Source organism: Falco peregrinus, chromosome W (genome assembly GCF_023634155.1).
Source record: "Falco peregrinus isolate bFalPer1 chromosome W, bFalPer1.pri, whole genome shotgun sequence".
In the NCBI taxonomy this organism is placed as follows: Eukaryota; Metazoa; Chordata; class Aves; order Falconiformes; family Falconidae; genus Falco; species Falco peregrinus.
This window is the reverse complement of record NC_073743.1, coordinates 27885337-27902761: the sequence shown is the minus strand read 5'-3', so window position 1 is coordinate 27902761 and position 17425 is coordinate 27885337. Positions and strand designations below refer to the sequence as shown.

Here is a 17425-nt window from a genome sequence, read left to right as displayed (position 1 = left end):
TGTACTGCATTTTCCAGACATGATAGTATTTAAGCTAATGTCTGAAGTACAAGGTTAATAAAGAAAGTTTTCTATTCCAACATAAGTCTCTTACTGGAAACTGTCAGTTGATTCACTAAAATTAGAGATGAAGAAGTCCTGAAACAATCGGTAAGCCTTAGCTGAGACCAACCTTTCATTGTACCTTAGACAATAAGTATCAGGATGTGGCAGCTATAGAAATTACACAGATAACAGCCTGGGAACCGCATGGAGTACCTTCTTATTTGGTTTCAGCAAATTTACATGCAAAAAGAGGGATAATAAATAAATTATCTCTGAGTTTTCTCTCATTTTCTATCCCTTTCTCAACACACTATAAATTGGTCACCTCTACACAAACAAAACAGTTGTATGTTGATCAGTTGCTTCTGCAGATATGTGTTTTTCAGTTAGAATAGAGACACAGGTTTGGGTGTCCTGTTGTTGACTTATTTTGATCATCATATTTTAGAGTGGGAAGGGATTGTTTAAGTGCATTTTGTTCAGGTGTGTGTCTATGTATGCACATTAAAAGAGCTGTTAATTTGGAGGGGTGTGTGAAATATAATTGTTTTCATTGCTTTCTTGGTTAACATATTCAGTTTGTGAGGTCAGGTGGAGCGTTGTGCTAAAGGCACCCATCTAAGTGATGATAATTTGAACTTTCAGCAGAGAAAGGAACGTAAGAAGACCCCCAATCTGGATAAAAGTTATTCTCAAACAGTTTACTAAAAAGAAGGGAGCTCTAGTCCCACAATTATTGGTTTAAAAGAAAGTGGCAACTTTCACTTCATTTTGTGGGCTGCAAGACTGTTGGGTTAAGTTGATGATGCTTTGGGAATACTTAGCAAACCAGCTTCCTGTCATGGTTTAACCCCAGGTGGCAACCAAGCACCACACAGCCGCTTGCTCACTCCCCCTCGCCCAGAGGGGTGGGTAGGAGAATCGGAAAGGAATGTAAAACTCAAGGGTTGAGATAAGAACAATTTAATAATTTAAACAGAATAAAAAGGAAAGAACAACAATTAAAGGAACAACAATAATAATAACAACAACAGTTATAATGGAAAGGTGGGGAAAAGGATAAAATCCAAAGAAAAAGGGAGAAAGGAAAACAAATGATGCACAGTACAACTGCTCACTGACCAATGTCCAGCCAGTCCCTGAGCAACAATCCCAGGCCCCAGAATACCCTCCAAGTTCATATACCAAGCATGACATCCTATGGTATGGAATACCTCTTTGGCTGGTTCAGGTCAGCTGTCCTGGCTGTATCCCTTCCCAATTTCTTGTGCCCCTCTAGCCCTCTGACTGGCAAGGCCCAAGAAACTAAAAACTTCTTGACTTAGTGTAGAGGAATGAAGGCATTGATAATATGCATCTGTGGCCTTGCCTGGAAGGCAGTGGGTTGATTGACATGGATGATGTGCAGCTGTAGCTTGTTCCTGCTAAATAGTTAAATAGCACTAAGGATTAGGGTTGTGGTCTTACTGTGCCTTGTGTATGGACAGTAGAATTTGACTGATGGTAAAAGCCTTGTTGCAGCCTACTAGTTTTTTGAGCTACAACCATTGGTGTCTTGTGTGAGGCTGGGTTGGACTCTGGCTACAACAACTGGTGCCCAGCGTAGCTGAGACAAGCAGGAGAACCTGCAACCCATAACAGACACTGTGAGAGCTGAGCCATTGACAACTAACTGATATAGGTATATTGCAATATTTGTTGACCACTTTAACTCAAATGGCAGCTTCTGGCACCCAATGTAGATGAGGGAAGGTTGATATGAGTGCAGAAGAAGAAAGTTCTATGTTACAAAGGTTTATAGACATATTTGAAAAAAGAAGCATAAAGTATAACAAGAAGGCAAGAACTTTGCTAGGATGGTGCAAAGTAAATGATGTGCTAGTTAAGCTGAAAAATGTCTCTAGTGTTCAGGCATGGCAAAATGCTGGAAAATTACTTTTTGAGGCTGCCTTGGGGGGGGGGGTAAAATTGCTACAGCTTTGTTCACAACTTGGAGATTGATCATAGATTCGCTAGAACAATCAGAAGTGGATGGAGAGATGAGCCCTATATTAAAAATGTTAATAGGCATATTTGAAAATAGAGGCATAAAGTATGATGAGATGGCAATAAGAACTCTGCTGGGGTGGTGTAAAAGGAATGATTTGCCAGTTACAGTGAAAAATGTCTCCAGCGTTCAGATATGGCAAAGTGCTGGAATACTACTTTTTGGGGCTGCTGTGAGAGGGGACAAAATTGCTACAGCGTCATTGACAACATGGGGATTGGTCTTAGATTTACTAGAACAATCAGAATTGGACAGGGAGACAAAGGCTGCAATTGAAGCAGCCACATCCCCGGTTGCAGAGATGATGCCCAATAAGGTACCTTTGGTGCCATCAGATTCTCTGCCATCGCCTGATTCACACAGTCAGGGCTGGCAGGGGGAGCAGAGTGGTGTTGGATCAAGTGGACAGAGTTGGTTCCCTTTGGGGCAGCAGGGGGATCCGGTCATTGTCATGTTGCCTGACTGTGATCCCAAGCCACCTGTGATAGGTTTATTGGAGGAGACCTTGGGTCATGTTCAACAACCAGTCCAAATTACAGCATTGGGACCAGATCCTGCCAAATTCTGGAAAAAGATGCGGGAGCAAGCACTTGTAGAAGAGAATATCAATGTTGCAACTGCCTTGGGGGGCAGGGTGTTAGCCTGCCCAGTGCTTTGAAAGGATGGTAATGCTCCCCCCGAGTGGGAATCTTTCAACTGGGGAGTGATAAAAGAGTTAAGATCAACCTGTACACAGTACGGAATAGGCTTGCCCTATGCTCAATCATTGTTATGTGGTCTTTTCACAGCAGAGCTTACTGCTCATGATTACCGTACGATTGCACAAATTATATTGACCTCTATGCAAATGTTAATGTTTGAGTCAAACTGGAGGTGTTTGGCAAATGAGCAATCATTGATGAATTTAGAATACCCCCAGGATGATCCACATTTTGGGGCAGGGATTCCACAATTGATGGGGGAGGCTCTGGTTAACTCTCCTCAGTTACAAGCTCGCTTACATCCTTTAGTCCTGCAGCAGGGAAATGAATTAACTCCAAGCTTTATTGCAAGTTCTGGATCATGGCACTCCACAACAGTCATGGACCACAATAAATCAAGGCCCCAATGAGGGGTACGTGTCATTCCTGGATAGGTTGAGAGACTTCTTGGACAAGCCAATACAGAATGGGGCAGCTAAAGAAGCATTGTTACTTCAATTAGCTAAGGACAATGCAAATGAGGATTGTAGAAAGGTGGTTGCAGGCATGGTGAATCGTAATCCCACTTTAATAGAATTAATGTATGTATGTGGGAAGGTAGGAACTGCTGCCTTCCAAATGGAGCGTCTGGCAAAGACCTTTGCTGATGCAGTCAGGGTCGTCCACCGTTGTTACACATGTGGGCAAGAAGGTCACTTAAAGAAGGACTGTCCAAAGAGATCGAGGCTGGGAAGGGCTGATGGCTCTGGTTTGGTATGCTGTTGATGTAACAAACCAGGGCATTTTGCAAAACACTATAGATCTAAATTTAACACTCAAGGGCAGTTATGTGCAGGTGGCAACAGAAAGCAGGGAAACAGGGGGAGGAACCGCACGATGATACAGATGAATCTTCCACAACAATTCCAGGCTTATGCAGCCAACTCGCAGCCTGAACTCAAGGGAGCACCAGATTGGATGTTACTACAGCAACCGCCATCACACTAGAGGATGATAAAGTACATAAGGTCCCACTGAATGCTGTGGGACCCATTGGCAATAAAATGAGTGTGCTGTTGCTTGGATGTTCAACATTACAAGGTTGGTTTGTCTTACCAGGAGTCATTGATGCTGATAATATGGGTTGGATTCAAGCAATGGTGTGGACCCCCACTCCCCCATGTCAATTCCTGAAGGTAGCCAGATTGCACAATTAATTCCTTTGTGGGTGCAAGTTAATTATGCCCATGACAAAGTCTGGGGCAAAGAAGGGTTTGGTTCAGCAGGAACACCACAAATTTTCTGGACTTGGAGTGTGCAAAATGGTTGACCAACTCTAACCTGTAAAATCACCTTTGCCAAAGGGACTCCTTCTGCAATATGGGTGACTGGGATGATTGACATGGGAGCAGATGCGACTATTATATCTGCGTGCATCTGGCCTCACTCTTGGCCTGTCTGTTCAGCAGGTTCCGTATTGGTGGGAGTGGGTGGTGTGACACTGTGTCCAAAGTCAGTATATGGTGCAAGTTCAAAACCCTGAGGGCCAGACACCAACAATATGTCCCTATGTGCTTGATGTCCCTCTGAATTTGTGGGGGTGGGATGTTTTGGGATAATGGGGAGTCCTCATTGGTACCCAGAAGGATTTTTAATAGGGGCCACTGTGATGGAGGGTGTACAAAGACCTACTCTGCCTTTGACTTGGAAGACAGATACCCCTGTTTGGGTGGAACAGGGGCCCCTTCCTGAGGAAAAATGTGTAGCCCTCCAGCAATTAGTCAAAGAACAATTAGTACAAGGACACCTAGAACCTTCCCATAGTCCTTGGAATACCCCTGTGTTTGTGATAAAAAAGAAATCGGGCAAATGGCGCCTGTTACAAGATTTAAGTAAATGATGTAATGGAGGGAATGGGAGCCCTGCAATTGGGCATGCCTTCCCTGATGACGATCCCGTGAAACTGGGACATTTTGGTAAGTGATTTAAAAGATTCTGTTTTTTTCAGTAATCCTTTACATGAAGCTGATAAATGTAAATTTGCTTTTTCCATACCTAGCAGAAACAATATGGCTCTTTGTAAGTGATGCCAATGAATGGTGTTGCTGCAGGGTATGAAAAACAGTCCTCCTATATGTCAATGGTATGTAGCAAAGGCATTGTCACCTGTACGGGAACAATTTCAGCAAGTGTATTGCTGTCATTATATGGATGATATTCTTGTATCAGCTGCAAATAAGGCTGAACTTCAGCAAGCGTATCCAGTTTTGCAGCAGTCGTTGGGCACCTTTGGGTTATGTATAGCTCCAGAAAAGATTCAACAACAAGCCCTGTGGAAATACTTGGGAGTTAAAGTGCTAGATCAAATGCTTAAGCCACAGTCTATCCAGCTCAGAGTAAGTGTCAGAACCCTAAATGATTTGCAGAAATTATTAGGGGCCATAAATTGGGTAAGGCCATACTTGGGCCTTACAACAGACCAATTGACACCACCCTTTGATCTATTGAAGGGTGACACTGATTTGATGCCTCCCCGATCACTAACTAAAGAAGCCACCTTAGCCCTGGAGAGGGTGGCCAATGGTCTGCAACAAAAAAGGCTACACCGTGTAGACGTATAAACTCCAATAAGTTTATATGTTGTCACTGTGAACTATCATCCCATGGGATTGTTGGGCCAATGGAATGAGTGCTGGCAGCATCTGCTACATGTCTTAGAGTGGTTATCTGTGCAACCATGGAAGACAGTGAGCACTCAAATTGAACTAGTATCAAAAATTATCACCAGAGGACGTACACGGTGTGTTCAGCTCACCGGCCAAGATCCCAGTCACCTGATAATTCCCATTGAACACGATTATGTAAGCTGGTGTTTGGCAAACAGTTTACTGTTTCAGTTAGCTCTGGAAGGATTCAAGGGACAAATATCCTATTATCTTCCCGGTCATAAATTGTTACAAACTTATTCAGACATACAAATACTTCAAAAGCTGCTGGTAGCAGATAGCCTAGTGCAAGGCCTTATGGTCTTTATGGATGGTTCTGGGAAATTGGGAAAGGCAGTGGTCACTTGGTATGATGGGAAGCAATGGCAAGAATTGATACACTTAACACAGGGATCACCCCAATTGGTTGAACTTAGTGCTGTCATTGTTGCCTTTAAAATGTTTTCTTGACGTTCCGTAAACATTGTTACAGACTCTGCTTATGTTGCGGATGTTGTGCGACGCATTGACCGTGTGCTGCTTAAGGAGGTAAATTCAGAACAACTATTTTTTTTTATTAAAAACATAATGGGTGATGGTGAGCCAACATACACATAGATATTACATTCTGCACATCTGCAGTCACACTGGATTGCCAGGATTAGTCTGTGAAGGGAATGCCCTTGCTGATGCTTTTGCAGCTCCTGCTTGGACTCCTCCAGTGTTGGATCTGATATGACAGGCCCTCATGTCTCATCAATTTTTTCATCAGGGGGCTCGGGCACTGGTCTGTCAACTTAAAATATCTCTTGCGGATGCATAATCAATTATTGCCACTTGTCCAGAGTGTCAGCGATTGGGTCCCAGACTGACGTTTCCACAAGGGGTCGATCCACCCGGATATCAGTCCTTGGATCTGTGGCAAACTGATGTCACACATGTGCCCTCTTTTGGTCGTTTACAGTATGTTCATGTCTCTGTTACCTTCTCAAAAGTTGTGTGGGCATCGGCCCATACTGGGGAGAAGGCTCTGGGAGCCATTTCACGTCTTCAGCAGGCTTGGGCTGCTCTGGGGGTTCCGAAGCATCTCAAGACAGACAGTGGGCCAGCATATTCATCTACATGCATGGCCAAATTCCTTGCCTCTTGGGGGGTGGAACATGTTACTGGAATTCTGCATTCCCAACTGGCCAAGCCATTGTGGAATGTGTTCATCATACTTTAAAGCTACTTCTTGAAAAACAAAAAGGGGGAATGGGTTCTCAGACTCTGCATGATTGTCTATGGAAAGCTGTGTATACATTGCATTATTTGACTGTGCCAGCTGGGAAAGAGTGTCCTGTGACTATCTCTCATTTCTTGTCTTTGCAGGGAGGAGATCCTCCTATCTGAGCAAAGGTCTTAATGGGAGACCTATGAATGGGAAAATGGACAGGCTCGTGGATTTAATTACCTGGGGATGAGGGTATGCTTGTGTCTCTACAGATGCAGGGTCTCAGTGGCTTCCAGCTAGGTGTGTTAAGCCTGTTTTGGATCCTAGAATTGACAAGAGGACATCAGATATCTGCTGTTCCACAGACCCCTTGAGAGGGGAGTCAGAACATCTGGGTGACCCTGATGTGGAGCCTGAATCAGACGCAGCTTTGTGCCTTCTTAACTCAGCCTGAACAGCCTTTCCACACATCCTGCCAAGGGCCCTGCAATGGATGATAGACATGGCCTTTTTGGTTAAAAACAAAAAGGGGGAATTGTAGAGGAATGAAGGCAGTGGGTTGATTAGCATTGATAATGTGCATCTGTGGCCTTGCCTCAGAGGCAGTGGGTTGATTGACATGGATGATGCACAGCTGTAGCTTGTTCCTGCTAAGTAGTTAAATAGCCCTGAGGATTATAGGGTCGGTGGTTGGGTGGGGGAGGAGTTGTGTGGTGTGACCTTTGGAAGAACAGTATGGACAGTAGAGTCTGACTGGTGGTAAAAGCCTTGTTGTAGTGATTTTCCTTGAGGGGGAAAAATAGTTACACAAAAATTACTGGCCCAAGCAGAAGTTGTTTGTACAGGTTTGTAGCACTTGATTACCCTCAAGGCCTGAATCTTTATCAGGCAGCTGTCTCCTGACACTGTCACTGCAATGGCATGCTGAATACAACTTGAATTGTAAATATGTATTTGGACCTTTGCTCACAACAGTTTTTCCCTGCTGCTTTGATATGTCTAACTGTGATGTGTATCTCATTTGTTTATAGGTTAAAAGTGAAGTGCACCTTTGGAGTTACAAAAGTTAAGAACACCAAACAAATGTGGGTTTAAATCTGTGGAGGTGATTATCTGTGAGTGTGCTGACCTGAACTCGTAGTGCTGGAGAAGAAGACCGGAGGCTCATCTGCCTTTCTGAGCTGGTCGACCCCCTGTTTCAGTATACCCTGTGTTCCAGCCTCACCTGGGATGGTCCTGCTTAAGAAGTCTGGGTAAAGGAAGAGGTGTGATTAATTTATGACCAACACAGCCTAACCTCCTGCTTTGTTCTTTTGCACATCTGGATGAGTTGAAATAATTCTGAGTGAAGAGAGTAAACATTTTGTCTGTAACCTCTGCTCCTGGCCAGGCTACTTGTGGGCCTACACACCTCGGTCTGAAAGCCTTGACCTTTCCGGCCCCTTTCTGGGCCTTGTGTTCGCACTGAGGTACTACGAACGGCTCTGCTGAAAGAGCAGTTCAACAAGCGTTTCCTTTATTACGATTTCTTTTTCTGGGTGCGGCCCTGCCCTGCCCTCCCGCTCTGATGCTTGACCGGCACGGGTGAACGCACGTCCTCGGCCCGGCCCCGCTGACGCGCGGCGGCAGTGACGCATCCTCCTCTCGCGAGAGGTCGGGTGGCGCGCGGCCGGCGGCGGCCGCTCCCCATAAATAGCGGGGCGAGGCCGGGCCTCGGCAGGTGGTGGCGGTGCCTGAGCTGCAGGTGCTTGTGCCCTTCCTGGGTTTTCCCGGGTGAGTACTGCTGGCAGCGGCGCTCCGGCCCGGTTCTCATCGGCCGCGGGAGCGCTCGGCGCCCGCCCGCCCTGCGAGGCTGGCTCCGCAGCATGGTGGAGCTTACCGGCGGAGCGGGCGGGGGCTGCGGCCCGCCGCGGGCCCGCCCCCGCTGCCTCCGTCGTTGCGCCTGCGGGCCCCCTGCCCCACATCCCGGTGTTTTATGGTAGGCTGCCTAAGGCGCTCGCGGGCCCGGCGGGGCTTCTCGGCGGGGTTGTCAGCCTGCTGCCTTTTGGCCTTTAGCCTCGTGACATAGCGGGGGAGGGAAGGTAGAAATGAAAGCTGTAACTTAGTTTATTTTCCTGTTCAGCATCTTTTGCTGTTTCCGAAATATGCTTTCGTTTCCTGGGCTTTGATTCGGGCAGCTCACTCACCTCCTCCAATGAAGTGGATCCAACTTCTAGTGGCGCTGAAACTGTGCAAGGAATTCTTAAAACTGTGCAAGAGCGTAGCTATCACTGATGTCTTTAAGAGCAGGGATAACTTCACAGACGAACTAGTTGACTAAAATCTACATCCGTGCTGTGTTTGGCTCAATCTTTTTGGACATATTATAGATACTGAGTAACCCTTAAAGTAAGGGCCCTTCCTCCTTCAGAGGCCAAATTCTGCTCTGTTAGCCTCCTCTCCTGTTCTACAGTGTGCTTTACAGCCCAAAATGAAATTCAGCTGTACTCTGAGTAATCAGACTTGTAATGCTATGTGAGAAACATAACGTGTTCCTGGGGGTATTTCAATATTTAATAGATGGAAGGAAAACAACTCTTTTACTGCTGTAACCTGTGTCAGTTACCTGCTTGTATGTCCCATGTACAGTGGTTAATCTCATTACAGGCATTACCTTATGGCATGTGTGTTAATATGTGCAAATATGTCTAAAATGTCAACAGCATGCCTTTGTCCTTGTTCCCTGTTATGTAATGGGGAAAAGGTTTTACTTGTTCCCAGGCAGGATTTTAACACACTCCTTTTGATACTGTCATACCACCTATGAGAAAGAAAACTGCTGGTGCTTCTCTGACAAACTTAGCAGAAAGTCTTGAAAACCACAGTCCTTTTGAGGACTGACTTTTAGCTTGCCTTTCTGTTGCCTTCATTTATGCAGGTTCTTAGGGAACTTAACTGTCATATGAAAACATCAATGCAAAAAGTGGTTCCAGCAAATTATGTTCAGCCTGTATGTGCACATTGGATGACAGTGCACTTCTGTATGTGCTCCTTATGTGGTACTGCAATACCCCTCTTCTTACAGGGTTCATATGGGTGGTAGAGCTGTTAGTGTTTTATCCATGTTGGAAGATGTAGGTGTTGGAAGATAACTGAGTAGCATGGGCTTGTTGGATGACTGCCTGTTCCAGTGTGGGATGGGTAATAATTAAATCTAAATTAACATAAAGGAGAGATTTTCTGCAGTGGGAAAGTCCTATACCTTGTGCGTTACACGAATGCTAACTTTTGAGCAAGCTGTGCAGGGGGAGTCCTGCATGGGTATCGGGTATGCCACTAGAGAGAATGAGCTCCTTGAGTTTAGCGGAATGACTTCTGGGAATTGAGCTGAGGTTACTGAAATAAGTACTCCCCTTCAATCTTCCATGTGTTGTCAAGATTTGGGCAGCAGTGATGACTCAAATGTCAAACTTGACTCCCTTATGTTAACAGAAGATCTGATCTGATTAAAGACCTCGATGGTGGAGGCTTCATCTGATTTAGACATCCTAAACTAGAATTCTGGCGATTTGTTGGTTGGTGTTTCTTTGGCCTGGCTCAACAGATAAGCCCAAGTGTGTGTGTCTTCTAGAAAAATGGATTGATCGACTGACTGGTAACTCTTTGGTAATTCTTCAGTGAAGTGCTGTACCTCAAAGCCTGTCTCTTGCATGTGCCCTACTTCTGTTGCCTAAACCAAAGTAATTGGGAAACAAAGTTTTGGATTTCTGAGTTGCTACAATAAAATGTAATTCCTGTATGCAAGAATTTGGACATGCCAATCGCCTTGATCAATGGAGTTGATTACAAAAGGGTTGTTGGTTTCAAAGTCTGGTGATTAGATGGAGTGGATATGAGAATGCTGTAACTCAAATATGCTTCTTTCACAGGCTGTGTGAGATTCAAGACCTGAAAAAATGGCATTGGCAGTAATTGATCCACAGCAGGTAGGTCTTGCATAGCCCCATAGTTCTTTATGCCTAGTTCAGAAACATGAGTCAACTAACACTTTTCTTTTTTTAAACAGAACATTGTATCGAGGGTTGCTAACCTTCCCTTGGTGAGCTCCACCTATGATATGGTGTCCACAGCTTGCATCACCACAAAGGATAACCATCCTTATCTGAAATCCCTATGTGAGATAGCAGAGAAAGGAGTGAAGACGATTACTTCAGTAGCCCTGATGAGTGCTATGCCTATCATCCAGAAACTGGAACCGCAAAGTAAGGCAACAATGGAACTGTTGATAACTAAACTGATTGCTTTCTATATCCAGATGTACTTACAGTTTAACATGGTCATGCCAGTCTGGAGTGTGGTTTCAGGTAGCTGACTGAGCCTGTTGCATGGCTTGTTAAGTAACTGATTACAGATGGGTATGATTGAACAAAAAACCCCAAGCCGCCTAGAGCCAAAGCAGATTCCAGCTTTTGTAATCCTAAACTAACTGATTCATCTTGATATGCCAGATGGTTATGTAGTCTGTTGCTCAACACCTTCATTACCTTTCACCTGGTTTCAAATGCTACTCCTGTACTTTCTCTTGCTGAGAACAACTGATTAAATTTGGCAGCTGTGTCACGAGACTGTTGTAACCAGTAACCTGGTTTCATGAAGTAGCAGGCAGCCAGGTGCTTCTATCTTGTTCTAACAGTTGCTTGTAAAGTGTCAAATGGATTTAAGTGAGCTTTTTCTCCTGTTGCTGTAAACCTGTGTTGTTTCTGGGCTTTCCTGCCTCAAATTTCACTGAAAAAGGGAGGAAACTACTTTAAGAGTGTTTTAGCATGAGCTCTGTTTCAAGAGGAATTCTCAACTGGATTTATTTATACTAAGGGAAAACAAACTCCAAATTTTAAACCAGCTATTGTAATTTCTTTTATAGTTGTAGTTGCCAACAACTATGCACGCATAGGTCTGGACAAAATTGAAGAGAGACTACCTATTTTGAATCAACCCGCTGACAAGGTAAGTTCTTTCCATGTACCTATGTGAAGCAGAAGAACTGTACACCCTTCCTCTTTCCTATTACTAAAAATGCAGGGAGACAGATTTCAATAAGCTGTGCTTCAAGCACAGCTTAGAAGCGGTAAGGAGGTAAAAGGTTTTTCTGTAGAATTTTGTTGCCTTTGGGATGCCATTAAGCTGCTTTTTTTTGATTTTAAAACTTGCCCAATGTTTGACACTTCTGTCTAGATCTGTTCACTGATGGGCATTTTTTTTTTTAAACTTGAGTCCTTGTCTCTTTCCTGCTCAGTGTGAAGCAAATAGTACTGGAATTACACCATTGAAGTGTTTTGAGCTGAAGGCTGCATGGAAGTCATATTTTGTCTTGTCTTGTACATATGTTTTCAGGACATAATTTCTCCTAGATAACTGATAATTTTACAAGCTTTAGCATAAATCTGTGTTTCCTGGATTATGTATCTCCTTAGGAAATAGTTTTAGTGAATCAGCCTGTTTCTTATGTCAGGTTGTTGCTAATGCCAAGGATGTAGTTGTGGGAGCTAGAGAAGCTGTTAGAACCCCTGTGACTGGTGCCAAGGAAACTGTTGCTCACACGATCACTGGAGTTGTGGGCAAGACTAAAGAAGCAATGCAAGGCAGTGTAGAAATGACCAAGTCAGTTGTCAATGGCAGCATTAACACTGTCCTGGGAAGTCGTGTGGTGCAGATGGTGAGCAGTGGAATGGACAGTGCTCTCACTAAATAGGAGACCCTTGTTGACCAGTATCTCCCACTTACAGAAGCAGAACTAGGTAAGACCAATTCAAGGTTTGATTTTGTTGGAATGCTGGTATTGGAGAGAAGCAAGCAATCATCCATTTATTACTTGCAATGGGGAGAAGGCATGTGCTTCCCATGCTGCCTTTGCCTTGCTGTTTGTAGTAGCATTTTCACAGGGAAGCAGAGTGAAAAATAAAGATTTCCACATGCGGTAGTCTTATTAACTTACTATGGTACTAAAGGGCTACTAAACGGGTCCAGTATTCAGCTGTTAGTAAGAGGTCTGAGGCAGTTACATTTGCTTAAGTTTTCTTCCATTGGTCAATTTGCTTCCTTTCTACATATCTAGAGAAAGAAGCTGCAAAAGTTGAAGGTTTTGAAGTTGGAGTTCAAAAGCCAAGCTACTACGTTAGACTAGGATCCTTGTCTTCAAAGGTCTGCACACGTGCCTACCATCAAGCCTTAAAGTTAGAGATGCTAAACAGAAAAGCCAGGAGGCAATCTCTCAGCTCCACCACACTGTTAGTTTGGTAAGTTTAAGCTTTCACTTGAGTTGTGAAAAGCAAACACTGGCACAGTTTGAGTGCAGAAAATAACCAAAAAGAGGCATAGGAAAACTGGAATTGCGTTCTCATACTAAGTGTGTTTTGTGGGTATAAAGGATTTCCCATTCAGAGCTTTTCACCGCTATTCAGGAGAGATCTTAAATCAGGCTAAGCTGTAAATGAGCCAGGAACTGCTTGTAATTTTGAGCATTGCAGGAATAGAAGTGACATGTTTAAAGTGATATTTCTGTTCTGAAGTGTTGAGTTTAACACAGACTTCATTCAGTGAAGTAAGTGTCTTGCAACTCAACACTCCAGTCCTTTATATTAATAAAATGGTCAGGTTCTTTGTGGGCTTGCATATCTTGCTGTGGGTATCTCTGAGCATTCCTGGGTACTTCAGTAGTCTTATCCTAACAATGTACCTTTATGTACAGGATACTGTGCATAAAGAGTCATGGCCTTCTATATGCTTTCAAATCCTTGTGTAGGATGTGAACGGGGGAGGGGGAAATAGTTGAGGAAGAGGGATATGCTATATAACATCTTAAAACTGCATTCTGTTTTCTCTGCTTTGAAGAGAAGGAATGCATGCTTATATTACCCAAAATCTTATATTGAACTTCTAAAGTATTTAAAAAGGAGCTTACAAAGCAGGTAAGTTAGGGTAGTCCTAATGGAACTTTTATATACTCTGCTTTGCTTCCTTTTTTGGCTGTATTTCAGATCGAGTATGCCAGAAAGAACATGAATAGTGCCAATCAGAAACTTCTTGGTGCTCAGGAAAAGCTTTATCAATCCTGGGTAGAATGGAAGAAAAATACAGGCCAAAATGATGGTGATGACTCACATAGCACTGAGGTAAAGAGATGTAAATGTAAACCAGAAATAAATGGATTGTATACTGTCAAGGTAATGGCAAACTAACAGTCCTCAAAGTGCACAGCATCTTAACAGCACAGAAGCTTATGTGCAAATTGGAATTTGAATACCGAAGTGCAGGGCAGCTGACTAGCGACTGCTATGGAAAGTGGGGGACGCGCAAACTCTTCAGTGAGCCTACTTGCTGCAAACACTCAGGTTCATTCTTCTTTCAAGAGAATGGTCATCCTGTTTAGCGCATGAACTTGGGTTGGGATGTCTGTATCTAGATCAGCTAGGACTCACATACCTGATATGGCCAAATGACAAATAACCGTTTGTCATCATAAAACGGTCTTAGGCACAGCCTCACTGTGTTTTACATGTAAGCAGCTGCATGCAAATTATTTATTAGAATACTTGTCTACTGTGACTTCTTATCTGGATTTGAAACAAGAGCTTGCTTATCTGTTGACTGGGTAGAAGCTACCAGTATTTCTGTTCCACAAAGTACTTGAGTAAGAGACTTGAAAGTACTTGATATTTCTTCAAATCTCTTCAGGCTTAAGACCTGTTTTATTATCTGCTGTAGCTTTATTTTACTTGCATCCTGTTTACTTTGCTGCTTGATATATCTTGAGCAACATGAAGCTGCTACAGTCATAAAAAGATATTGGCGTGCTGTTAAACTTTTTGTTTCCAGTACATTGAGTCAAGAACTCTAGCTATTGCCTGGACCCTCACTCAGCAGCTTCAGACCACTTGCCTCCCACTGCTTTCAAGCCTACAGGGGCTGCCACAGAATATGCAGGATCAGGTTTACAATGTTGGGTCAATGGCAGGCGATGTCTACCAGAGCTTTCGGTCAGCATCCTCCTTCCAGGAGTTATCAGACAGCTTTCTCACAACTAGCAAAGGACAGCTGAAGAAAATGAAGGAGTCTCTGGATGATGTGATGGATTATCTTGTTAACAACACACCGCTCAACTGGCTGGTAGGTCCCTTTTACCCACAACTGCCTGGCCTTCAGCATGCTGAGAGCAAAGGTGAAGGGGAGAAAAATTGCAGCCAGAAAGACGAACAGCCTGAACACGCTACTGAATAAACTGCATGGCATGTGTGTACTCTGCTGACTGACCAAACAAGTAGCCTTAGCAAGTGTAGCTGTCAAAAGCCTTGGAGAAAAATCCATAAACATAGAAGTGGGATAAGCATAGAGAAAAAGGACACTCACGCATGAGCTGCATTGTCCTTTGTAGTTAAGCCACTCTTAACTTAAACTGTCTTGAGTGCCAAAATACTGACAGCTTACAGTTGTCAAGATGCTTGTTTGTCAAGTTAAGAAACCTCACTGTGCTTGACTAATGGTATTAATACCATTAGTCTAAATAAAATGTGCCATAGGTAAAAGCATTTGATATGTTGCTTAATCTGTACCAGAATGATATAAAAACCTTGCATGCTATGAAATGCATTTAAAAGCCCTGCAGTCTAGCTAGATATGTTTAAATTCCATATTTGCTTTGGATCACACATTTGATGATTATGGTTCTGACTGTCTCAAATTCTGCTGCTACACAGTTCATGACAAAAGGTCTGTGAGTACAGAATTCCAAAGCTGAAAGTGGGGTTTCTGAATGAGTCAGCTGGAGTTACTTAAATGCTGTGACAGCGTTAACATTAACTATCTAAACTTAACTATTGTATAACATAGTAACCTGACCACAGAATTCTGGAGTATCTAAAGTTGTAAGGGGATCCATAAGGATCATGGAGTCCAACTCCCTGCTCCTTGCAGGACTACCTAATACTAAACCATATGACTCAGTGTTGTCCGCATGCTCCTTGAACTCTTGACAGGCTTGGTGCCATGACTGCTTCCCTGGTGAGCCTGTTGCAGTAACAGACCAAATCATTATCAACATGTTTTTCTAATATACAGTATAAAGACAAGATTCATGCTGTTTGTACCCAGGTGCCTGATGTTGTGTGGGTAGTTGGTTTTTTTTGTAGCCATCTTTTTGTAATTCATTTTGTATATTAGTAATAAATGCTTCAGTAGCCAAAGTCTGTCTCCATTTCAGTGGTGTTTAAAACAAATGTAACTTGCTGTTCTGTGACTCCTTCAAACTGAGTCCAGCAGAAAGCAAGCCTGAAATGCAAATGAAGTAGACATGCATTGAAAATATGTGTGTGTGTATGTATAGATAGGTAAGAGATTGCTGCAGCATGTCCTTCCTTTGAGTTCCTGTGCATCCTTCCATTCAGTCTTAGCTTAGCTTTACTGCTGCTTTTTTTGGTGTTTTCTGTTGCCTGCCTTTAACAATGACCTAAGCTGTGAGCTGATGGATATATTAATATTGAGAAGGATACAGACAAAAAAATGCCCTGTCCTAACTTTGCAGTAGATATTCTGTGTGTGTGTGACTGCTAGCTAGCTGCTTTGGCAGCTGGCTCCTTATAAACAGTATATACTCAGCTGCAAAGACCAGTTTTAACCTGTTTAACTTTATTTACCCTCTTCTGAACTTGAGTGACTAGCATATATTAACACTCAGCTATTTGGGTACAATCGTTCCTCAGTAGATTCTGTGAATCCCTCTCCTGGAAGAGAATTACAGTCACTGAGAAATAAGCTTTCTTGGTTTAGGGCTGTCCAGGTAAGTTGTGTCTCTGTTCTTAATGCATGCCCTGTGCAAATTTGAGTTTTGTGTAGCAATGCTGACCACCGTTTTCAGAGGTCACCAAGGAAATGTAAAGGAAAATAAGAGTTCAGAGGAAGCTTGCCACCTGGTGGCATGTTGCTATATGGAGCAATACCCCTCTACTGCTGGTACAACGTGGGCACTAAAGCAAATGACATGTACTGTAGCCTACTGTGAGAGGGCTTGTATCAAGACTGTTTTAAGCACAGTATTAAAAAAAAAAACAAACAAAAACAACAGAGGATTACAGAAAGATTCTGTAACTTCCAGGTATAAATACTTGGGTTTTGTAAGGGGGCTGTTTAACAAGAAATTGACATGAGATAGCTGGAAAGAATTCTCTCACTAGGGCCTGCGTGAAGGCTTCTGGAATTCTTTCAGCAATTCATTCTGTTTACTTCAAGTATTGAAGGAGTCCAACGAGAGAATATACTTTTTCATCTCTATTTGTAATAAAACTTGTAAAGTGTATCTACTGTTGTGGAGGTGCTCAGGAACAGAATGGGACTAATCTGGTCTGGGAGCAGCTGGTAGTTCAAAGAAGGGAATTCCCATTCTTACATGTATTTTAAAATCTGATGCCTGTGAGCTTTTGTTCTGAGGTGATCCATCAAGTTAGATATTCAAAGTGCTCACTGTCTTTTGGGGACTGAGGAATAAGCAGCACCTAGTACTAATGCAAAAGCAATACATCTCTCTGTTCTGCCTTAAGTTGGACTACTGATTTGGACTGGCTTAGATGCCTGTCCAGCCTCGCTAAATGTCAGCAAGCAGATGAAGTAGAAAATGAGGAAAAATATTACCAGCCTAGACCTCCAAATTATTTTGCCCTCACTATGGACTGTGGGTGGATTCTGTGCAAAAGTTCCTTTGACTTATGAC

The 17425-nt window shown here is 43.3% G+C and overlaps 1 protein-coding gene across 1 annotated transcript; it reads left to right on the top strand.

Moving 5' to 3' along the window:
- The first annotated feature begins 8617 nt into the window (after positions 1 to 8617).
- LOC129782538 (perilipin-2-like) lies at positions 8618 to 16777 on the top strand. Its single transcript, XM_055792703.1, is given in 9 exon segments — positions 8618 to 8668; positions 10599 to 10655; positions 10736 to 10931; positions 11591 to 11673; positions 12179 to 12464; positions 12782 to 12892; positions 12895 to 12962; positions 13704 to 13838; positions 14542 to 16777. Coding segments are annotated over 8 exon segments (1311 nt in total). The 5' UTR covers positions 8618 to 8668; positions 10599 to 10625; the 3' UTR covers positions 14944 to 16777.
- The last annotated feature ends 648 nt before the right edge of the window (positions 16778 to 17425 follow it).